We start from the raw sequence: 10830 nt of genomic DNA on the forward strand, positions 1-10830 counted from the left end.
AACAGGCAAATATATCCTCTCTTGTCTTTGTTTTACAACCATGATTGAAGCCCACTGGGACAAAAAAAACACAGTCTCCAGCTCACTCCTGCCCCCCATTTCCTCAGTGATGTGGAAGGAGACAGTTCAACTAAAAAGACCCAAGGGTTTGAGATTAAGGGTAGGGAGGGTAATAATCTACCGTTTAAGATGAAGGGTAAAGAACCAGAGTGACCTGGGGAGAAAAACATGGATTTAATCCACCACCAGCATTTACAAAGTAGGATAGTGAGAGGAATACATCAATAACTATGACTGTTCTTACATACACTTCGCCCCCCACCCCCCTTTTCTTCTTCCTGGCTACCTCCTTCCTCTCCATCAGTGCAAGGAGGACAGGGGGTGGGGGGTGCAGTCCATCTGGTCATTACTTACTGTCCATGGCAGCTCCTCCTTGAGAAAGAGGGCTCCTCGCAGTCTCTCCTTCCCGCTCTGTGGTGTCCACCTCACAGGAGGCAATCCTCTTCCTTCTTGTGAGTCCCTCAGGGCCATGGATCACATCTCCTGCTGATGCTTGATCTCTCTCCCCTCTCACATGGGGCTCCGCACGTACAGACACATCCTGGATATTCTCGCCGCCATCGACTCCCTCAGCTGGCAGGCAGTCACCTTCCTGCCGTCTCAGCCACCACGGGCTTCAGGGAAAGGTTCTGCTCCGGCAGCCTTCTCTCTCTTCTTCTCCTCTGGGACTCTTCTCCCGCTCTTTTCTTCTCAGGATGATGTTCCATTTTTCTCCTCTCACCTCCCCCTCCTCCAACAGGAAAAAACTCCCCGACATTAAAGACAGGGCAGCTCAAAACAAGATGAAACCAAAAGAGAGAGAAAGAACAACGGGCTCACCTCTTAAATACCTTGATGGCAGAGGGCATTGACTGGCCTGGCCCTGGCCAGAGGCGTGTTCAAATCCTACCTGGGGGTGGGGAAGGTGCTTGAATCTTCACGTGAGTCTACCCCCACTTTTACAAAAAAACTCACCAAATTCAAACCCATGACAAATCTTCACTGTGTAAAATATATCAGGCATATAGTTTGAAAGCTTTTGAGTCTGCACAGAGCAGTGAATACGTTCTCTGATGAAGTAGAGCTGAGCTATATTGTGCCTGTTAGCGTGGTTTGGTTAAACCTCAGCCAATTAATTTTTCATGGATGGTATAGAGGGGATTAGAGCTAGCATACAAGATTTTTTTTTGGCACTGGATTTTGGTTTGAACAGCGGTCAGCATATGCAGCATATCGTCCAATAGAGGAATTTGTATGTTATTTTTTCTCTGAAGGATTAAGATAATGTCCAAAATGTCACCTCCTTCTAGGTCTAGCCCCTAACACCTGCCCCTTGAAATTATTTCAGTGTTTATGAGAAGCATCCTGATTTACAAAATCACTGCTTTTGCCCATGCCTGAATTGTAGTGATTTAAACAATTTTTCATCTGGAACTAGTTCTAGGTTTAAAATTGTGTCATTGCTTCCATTACTGTGAATGGCAGCCAATTCCCATCCTTTTCCCCCGGGAATAGCCTAAGCATCTTGCGAGGCTAAGGGAGAAGGGAGCAGAAGGAAAATCAAAAGAATAAGGTCAATCCCTTTCTCTGCTACCAAAATATCTTGGCTACAACAGTAAATTGATGATCGATGTTTTGTCAGAGATGAAAACATCTGCAAAGATGTTGGTGGAGGAATGTTTTGTGCGGCCCTTTTTTCACTTTTAGAAATGAGATTAGGCTTTTTCCATTTTTTTTTCCTTGTACACCCGCTCTTGAGCTCTGCTCTACGGTTTTCGGCTTATGCCTCGTCATTTGAATTTTCTATTTATGGTGTGAGTGTCTTTTCATCTTGCAGATACGAAGTCCCATTGCAATCAGCTTGTGTTATTCTTCTTCTTTATGCCTTGGCATCTGGAAGAACCACTTACTCTGCGTAAGAACAACGGAAACATGCGCTGATACCGTATATCTGTGTGCTTGCTTCCAGTCAGTGATACTGCCTTGTGTCTTTACAGCCAAGCTGTCTCTTAAGACATTAAAACATTATGTTTCAGGCAGTGTTCCTTTCTTTTTCCACAGTTTATTTTTTTTTTCCTGATAGAGAAAGGAATTGACACCAGAAAGGAATTGACAGCCTGGATCAGAGCAGGAGACTCTGTAAATCCAGTAGTTTGACTTCAAAGTTACCAACACCAGGAATTCTTGTTCTCTCTGACTTTCCCAGTAAGACATTTTCTACGCATGGTGTGAAAAGGTCCTCTGTTTTGACAGCTTTGGAAATTGTGAACAGATTTGACTATCTCCTACTCATGATAACACTGATGGTTAGTTTTATAGCCTCCTACTGAGTTTTTTCGTGTTGATAAATACTCGCCTTTCTGGTTCCCTCTGTTTGTATTTTTTCTTCTGTGTGCATGTGCTCCTGGAAGCATGAAAGTCATAATTGTGTGTAAATGGGACCTAGCCATCTTCTGCCTCCCCAGCATGGTGTCCACAATAGGATGCTAGCTTCTGTTGTATTAGTTATGTGGGAAGTCGGCTAGTGCTGCTGCTTGAATGTTTGTTCCTGGCATATCCAGACAGTTTAAAGCATGTCTGCTTGATTGCCCTGCTTGGTTTTGTGATATTCACCACGCTCTCCAATTTAGACTATACAGAATCACAATTTAAATTATACATAACTTTGAGTTACAGCTTCTTCATACAGGTTGTTTGCATTTCTATTCAACACTGACAAAGCTTGCTCTTTCTCTTGAGGCAGCATTGCTGGCATTGTCTGGAAAGAGAGCAGGTATTCCTAGGACCAGGAATAGGATGAAAAACTCTTCCTCTATTTCCATTTGAGACTTGTCATCAGTAAAAAGCCTTTTGTTTGTGTTCAGTCTTCCACACTTGGAACAGCAGTCAGTTGAGCATCATAGTTTAAAAGCAGAAGGGTTCTTTGAAATTATAAAAGCAATTTCAAGAAGGTACTAGACAGACGTAAATTGTGGGAAGGGAATCACAGCATGTTTATCATTAAGTTATCCTGGATGCTACTTATGCGTAAGTATGAGAATGAAAAAATCAGGGTGAGAACACCTTTATGCCAGTTATTTACACTTATTCTGGAAGCTGATTCAGCAGAATAATGTACCAGAGGGGTGCCCCAGCCTGGACAAGACATGTGCTCATATAAGGCACTTGAGGGGTCGCCATGCTTAGGGACAAAATCTAGCTGAGCTCTGTTCCCCATGGGAGTACGTTAGTTAAGGAAAAACTCAGAATTGAAGTGTTTGCTGCAGCATCTTGCAACATCTTTGGATATCCCTTCCTGAACATCTAGAGAGCTGTTGGTCAAGGCACCTCTTCATGTGGTTCAACGGGAAGGCTGAAACCTGAACCTGTGGCATCTGAGATACTGCTGTTAAGGAATAACTTTGAACAGTGATCCCATCTAAAAGGACAAGGACATACCTAGCCTAGCATGAACTGGGACAGCAGCTGAGGAGGAAATATACAGGTACCAGGAATATCATTAATTGGAAGAAAAGCAGAGATTGATAGAATTGAGAGGTTTTAACAGGATTAAAAATAACAGGTGAAATCCTGATGCTTCCAAGTTAGAGTGAAAATTTTCCATCACCACTGGTAGGATGAGCGTTTTGACAACTATATTTTGAAAATAAGCAGCAGTTTTTCGTAGGCCTCAGACTGATTTCAGGGTGAAGAAGAGATGTGAATTAATTAAAATGAGAATTTGAAGTTAACTACATAAAGCATTTGCATGGATCCTCCCTCTTCAGAATTAGACCTGTTTAATTAGATTAAAGAGGATTGCCTTAGGTGTTCTTTAATTTTGACTATGTTGGAGTTTAATGTGTTTAAACCAATCCACTTGGAGTGAACATAGAAGTGATTGTCACTGGGTACCCAGTCTTCGCATTGTTAGTAGTCGGATGATATTCTGGCAAATGGTGGACAGAAGAACTTGGTTATCTAGATATTACCAGTAAATAAGTAGTACATGCTTTAGATAAGGACAATATATTTATGTATCTTTCTGCGAGACACAAAGGAATTAGTGTGGAGAGAATACTGGTCAGGTAGGGTAACTATGTAGTGCAAAATGTTTATTGAAAAAGCAATCGAGAATTAAAATGTGATTATGATGCTTTTGTGAACTTGTATATTGCTTCCATCTTTGGCCACTCTGTTAGATTGGTTTGTGATTGCAACTAGAAGGTTTTCAAATGCAAATATGCACTGCAGTGATCACACGCTGCCAGGCAGAAGGAAATAATAATTTCACTTTCTGTGTTCCAAATACGCCATGATGTGAAAATACGCTATCTAAAATTTAACCAGAACCAAACACTGATAGATTGGATAATCTAAAGTAATAACAGGGATTTTACAAAACAACGTCTGACCTGGGGTGACATTTCACCTCTCTGCATCCCATTCCTAGAGCAGCGTGTGGTGACTCCAGGGCCAAGGTACAGGACGGTTGTTAAAGTTGCTGCTGCTGAGGTTTCCCAATTGCTGGGAAATGGTTACTAGAAGGTTCAGCCATGCTTTCAAATCTCTGTGCCAAGCCTGGGTTCTTAATAAGGCAGCAGGAACTAAGCGTTACACTTCTCCAGCTAACTGTGAAAAGAGAGTCACCTGATTCTCAAAGAAATGGAGCGATGTTATTGCTAAGTGATGGATTTTATGTGATGCTGCATAAGAAAGCTTTCATTTTTCAGAGTATCAGTGACTGGTACCTGACGTGTTGCTTTTCCTTCACACGAATCATTTTGGTTATAAAACTGGATTCTTCTGCTATCACTTAACTGTTCAAGAGCCTTGTTCTCCTCCTCGTGACCCTAAAGCATTCTCTTGGATGTCAGTAGGAGGCATTCAGCGCAGTGGGTGTTCTCATTACCACTTGATATTTTGCTGTTTGGTTTCCTGCATGTTGCTGTTAAATGATTTGAATTCTTTCTTCACCAGTCCCAGAAGCCATTTAGCAAGTGATGTACTATTAGCACTACTTAATGCTATCAACATAGTCACTAGGAAAAGAGTTTCATTTCCAAACAGTGCTGCAGCACTTCCCCTCGCCATCTGCTCCTGCTAAGTCCCTCATTGTCACATTTCCCAGTTAACTCATTGCTGTGGCCATTGCTCTTGGGGAGGGTGACAGAGGCTCTGCACAGCTTTGCCTGAACTAGAAAAACCCTTTGAGGCTAAACCTGGCTGCAGGTCGCTGTAATGGCAGTGACATGGGTGAAGTTTTTGGCTGATCTAAATTGGCGTGTATTTACTTTGTAGAGGCACCGACGGACAAATAGAGCAAGCACAGAAAGCGTTGCGGGCTTTCTATCCTTAGCCTGCTGTTATCACAGGCACTTCACAACTCCCATTAGTGTCGAGTCTGGATGTCTCACAGCCTTTAATGTAATATCTCAAGTAAGACTGCAAAGGGAAGATACTGTACCTTTAGGGAGAACAAAGACATCAAGACTGAGGATGAGATTCATCTCACTGAAGTTAATCTACCAAAAAGATAGATTGCCAGTTGAAATTAATCATCCGTGCTTCCCTCTCTCCAGTGGAGAAATGGGCATATCTCCCAGGGATGATTTACGGGACTCATCACTGGGCAACCCTGACTGTGAAGTGGCTGTAAGAGGCCAGACTGAGGAGGAAGCTTAGCTTTAGATGAGCTCAGGTGGATGCTGGACAAGTTCATGACAGCAAAATTCTGTGTGAGTTATTCAATCCACAGCAATAGCATCTGGCCTATGAACTTCCTAAGCTGAAAACAGTTGGAGGCTGTGAGTTATTAAGGGGTAGTATTGGGCATGCTTGTCCTGCCGTGCTCTTACATCTATTTATGGCCAGAGTTAGAGCTAACACACAAGGGAGAGGGACTTTTTGTCTAACACCATATGGCCATTCCTGTGCTCTTATGTGAGACCATTTTAGCAGTGAGAAGGGAGAATACACATTTAGGAAGAGATGATTTCTGCAAACGGGAAATTGACAGTGAGGTTTATTTCCAGATCCGCAGTGAAGTGCTACTGACCTACAAAGAGAAAAGCTGGAAGTCGATTTTACAGAGAGAATCTGTGCCAGGTGCTGAATGTCAGTGCTTTATATCAGGTCACCGCAAGCCTTTTGGAGATTCAGATGAGCTGTTTGACCATGTGTTCCCTTCAGATGGTGCAAACATCTTGTTTGAGCCTTAGACTGTACAAGGAGACTCGTGTCTGACATCGTTCGCAGTGTCGTATGTAGCTGTGCTGCTTCAGGAATGCTCCCTGCCTCTGTGGCAGCACCAGGTGCGCTAACAGGGTGGAAACCTGTCACTTCAAATCCCTTGTTAAGAGCATCAGATGTGTGCACCAAAATCCAGGTGTCACTTGCCAGAACAGTGCTCATGACCTCCCACTGTCTTGGGTGCGTGCACACATGCACCTCTAGATTTTGGATGATTGTTCCCGTTGAAAGATTTTGCAGAATTGACTGTCTTAGATGCTGATCCCTTAAAATTGTTTGCTGAGGAGAAAAACACTTCAGATGGAGCATTTTGCTGCCGGTATGGTAAATGTATGCCCAACATTTGCTGCAAAGATCTTTTAGCTATTTTTCTCCATAGCTATTAAATGGCAGCATCACTGCACAAGTAGTTGTGTTTGAAGTCAGGATTGCCTTTTATGGTAATCTTTACCTAAAAAGAAATGCTTATTAAACTGAGCAATGTTTTCCTTATCAAATCCAAAGACGTAAAAAGGCTGGTGGAATTGGATTCAAAATGTCAAGCTGGGCTCGTTGTGAAATGGAAGCTTTTGCTCACTTTAAAGCGTGCTGTGCTGAAACTGGCAGCAAAAAATCTTTCATGGAGGGACAATGTCTCAAACTTGACTTTTGCAATTTCCTGTTCGGTTTCTTGCAAACTGCTTTTGCCTAATTATATTTGATCTCAAAGATTTTTTTTAATGTGGATTAGGTAGTGGTCTTTCATCATTCTGTTTCGTTTTTGAATGTGACATGGTATTTTCTAGTACAGGTGAAATTTGTCCAGCAGTCAGCTTTGAAGAAGAGTCTGTCTTTTGTAGTTCTGTAAAGTGTTCAGGATAGCATGAAAAAAAGTTATTCTCAAGCTTCTCAAAATCTGTGCTCTAATTGGTAGATTACAGCCACCACTGTGGAGAGATGGTTTATTCTCAAATCCTGTCCTGTTTAGCAGCTTCGATAGCACAGCTACATGCAGCCAGGAGGGGTGTATTTTGGTGGTACCAAGGGGAGAGGTTACTGGGAGAGCCAAAATGTGATGCAAATGTTGAAGGATCGGATGTTAAAAGAGATGGATTTTTCTGCACGGTGAGTATTTGGCACGATAATTTAGGGCCTTCTGTGATGTGGCTGAGTGAAGACAAGGCTAGTTCCTCTGTTATTTGTAGGCCACGATGACTTCAACGGGACTGTTGAAGTTATAATAGTTATACTACTAGTGTAACAGCAGGAAGGATTTTTAGGCAGAAAGTTTCAGCTGTAGATGAAAGCTCTGTTGAGAAAGGGAGAGAATAATAATGCCAAAAAAAACCCCAAAAGCACTTAGGGTGTTAATACAGGAGATTGTAATTACATCTAAAGGTTGCAAGGTGACAGCAACAGCATGCAAGCCACTGTGGAGAAGGAAGGGCCAGCTGGTGTTGCAGCAGGAGCATTTCTTAAGGAGAACATTCCCAGACTTCTTTTCAGCTTTCTTTGAAGCACTGGAGTTGTACCAGATGTGAAAGAAGATCATAGGTAGGATGCCGTGGTGTCTAGGTGTTCTCATTGCTCAAGATCAGTCATCAGTGCTATGATGGATTATTTTTTTTCCCTTCTGATCAGGCTGGCAGAGAAATTTGGACATACAGCTCTGGGTTTCTTTCCCACAGTAAAGCCATGGGTTTGGTCCACCTACCTACTATAGTCTTCTGGGAGTTTTAGTTACTGAGTACTGCAGAGTCTCAGAGCTTCACAATCCCTACACTGCTCATGCTCTTCCTGCAGTCATGAGATTGATGAGGAGATCTTTGGCTTTTCAGAGGATATTGGAAACATGCGTCCTGAGCATTTATAGATATGTCAAGTAGATGTTCTGCAGCTTTTTCTGAAACAGTGTCCTCTGCTTGCCTGAGATGGTGAAGCCTGAACTCAGAGAGCCAGGGGAGACTCCTTTAGATCTGTGTTCCCAAACATTCAAGGCACAAGGATAGAAGTAAAAAGCTTTTCTTTGAACATTTTTTTTTAGTCTTAGCATTACAGTAGGTATCCTTGTCTTGTCTGAATGAGGAATCCATACATTTGCACAAGGATGTTATTTTACACCTCTGTGTAGAGGATAAAATAGTTCTTGAATCATGAAGAGTGTCTGTTGTGATCTTGGATGAAATTGGGAAGGTAATCAGAACCTGTATAAGGATTACCTGTATAAGATTACATGATTCATTTTTTCTTTACCATTTCTATATTCCTGTATTGAATAACTGCTATCTTACTGAGAACTTTTCTTCCTACCACTGAGAAAATCCACTAGAAGCACCGAAGAAACTTTGTTCTTCCCAGTAGGAGCAGTCTGGAGTGGGAGAGGTGTTGGAAATCTTCCACTTAGTTCATTGCTAAGAAGCCTTTCAAAATTCAGTCTGAAGTTTTCCGTTGCATAAATTTATAAATCCTGAATCCTTGCAATGGTGTGTTTTGCCAGTGAAGTTAGTGTAATGAGTACACCACCTGTTTTACAGTAAGAAATTTTGCAGTTCATATGTTTTTGTATGATCACTGCATAAATCAAGGTGATTCATAAAAGGAGAACAAATTCTCTGCATCACATTCTCACTGTGCTTGTTCATTGCCTTACAGAGGTATGGTACATTGCTGGAAGTCACAAAAACAATCGTTGCTGTAAACTTGTATTTTGGTATGTGTTTTGTGGACTGCTGTACCTCTTCTTTCTAAATGCATATAATTACTTAGGTTGACTTGAAGCCTGCGTGCTAGCTCTTACGGATGTTTCATGTAATATATATAGGTTTATCTGCCGTAATATTGCTGCTAACAGAAATAGAAGAAATACTTGTAAAGTGTGTGTCTGTGGTATTCTTGTAGGTTAGCGCCATGTACATGAAATCTCAGTAATTTTGCAGCTTTGCTAGCGGTTAGTCTTCTGTAATGGTTTTGAGACAAAGTAAATACAGATATTGGCCTTTGATCTAATTTTGCCATATCTTTCTTCACAGCTTCCAGTTATGGGAGGAGCCTTTATGGACTCACCCAACGAGGACTTTAGTACAGAGTACTCCTTGTTTAACTCATCAGCCAACGTCCATGCAGCTTCTTCCATGCAGAATCCACCAGAAGAGACATCTCGTTCTTCAAACGATGCCATATTGTTATGGATTGCAATAATAGCAACAATTGGAAATATTGTGGTTGTGGGAGTGGTGTATGCCTTCACCTTCTAGGATGACTGTCACTCCAAACACCAGAAGAGAGGAAAACTGCAGCAGTATTTGTCATGTGTGTGTATGTATGTGTGTATATATACATGTGTATCTATATAGATACATATAGGTAGGGACACTGTTGATTAAGTACTGACATAGTCTTGGAAATGAAGTGGAAGTTACTCATCTTGAACTCTGACGGCAGAAAGTTTGAGTGCAATTTCAAATTATATGGAGGTGAGAGCTTTAATCTGAGAACCGAGCCAATACCAGTTTTGTACAGAAATGTGTTAAAGGGAGACCAACATAGGTATAATAAATACAAAGAGAAAGTGAGATTTATATAGAAAGTGCTTATTTTCTACTGTTTAGATTTTTCTAGCAGCTCTTACACATTTTGTCAGCTTTTCTGTGCATTTTTTACTGTGGTATTATGTTGTATGAAATTGTTCTATGTCATGTTTGCTGGGCAACTTTGTTTTTCCACATGGACTAAATGGTCATCATTGACTCAGTTCTGATGAAGTAGTAGTTCTTCATGTACGAGTCTTTAGCACATGTGTACACGACTAGTCTGTGTTCAAAATCGTGAGTCTTAAAGCTGTGGCAGGCAGATGGATGCTAACACTTGCCTTCCAGTATCAATTACTAGATCTGATAATCTATGAATGGATGCTGAACCTGTCTGCTGTTTGCAGGAGGAGGTTCAGCTAATGCAAGGTGTGGCAGGTCCTGAGACCCTCTGCCCTCCAGAGGAGGAAGGGTTAAACAGAGCAACAGCACAAGACACCCTTTCTCTCTACAGGTACTAGATTGCAGTGCTTTGTATATATGTCGCTTCCAGAAAACAAAGGGCAAATACCATGATTTTCCTGTTGCTTCACTATAATCCATATTTCCCACAGCGGCCATGTACTTTCATAAGCTTATTGGAGTATCAAAAGAATATGGGATAATTGTGAAGCCTGAACAACAGTGAATGTCTATGAGAAAAACAGAATTGAAAGAAAGATTGGACACTTCTGTGCTGTTGAAGGAGAGCAAGAGTCAGGTTTGTCCTGGGGTAGAAATAGCACAGAAGAGGTGGTAAGCGACAGATATGCAAGTGCTTATATTTCAGTGTTACTATGTCTCTGGGTTCTGATGAGGCTCTTGAGAGTGGTTTTTATTTAGCCTGCTTTAGGTAACAACTCTGATGATCATTTGGATTTGTTCTGTTGAGCAACAGCATTTTCGCTGCATTGTTCCCATGAGCAGTTCCTTTTCAGGAGCTATAGCTGTAACCTTCCTTTCTTCAGAGATTATAAAATCTTGAGGGAAGGAAAAAGAAAAAAAATCTCTGTTG

At 41.6% G+C, this 10830-nt stretch overlaps 1 protein-coding gene across 1 annotated transcript; it reads left to right on the forward strand.

Annotated features, from left to right (window-relative positions):
• Window positions 1-9236: 9236 nt before the first annotated feature.
• LOC104270796 (chromosome unknown open reading frame, human C14orf132) lies at window positions 9237-9503 on the forward strand (the record flags this gene model as incomplete). The annotated part of the gene is made up of 1 exon (XM_009865262.1): window positions 9237-9503. A coding segment is annotated over one exon (267 nt), but the record flags the coding sequence as incomplete, so codon positions are not given.
• Between the last annotated feature and the right edge of the window lie 1327 nt (window positions 9504-10830).

Source organism: Apaloderma vittatum, unplaced genomic scaffold, assembly GCF_000703405.1.
Source record: "Apaloderma vittatum isolate BGI_N311 unplaced genomic scaffold, ASM70340v1 scaffold4172, whole genome shotgun sequence".
In the NCBI taxonomy this organism is placed as follows: Eukaryota; Metazoa; Chordata; class Aves; order Trogoniformes; family Trogonidae; genus Apaloderma; species Apaloderma vittatum.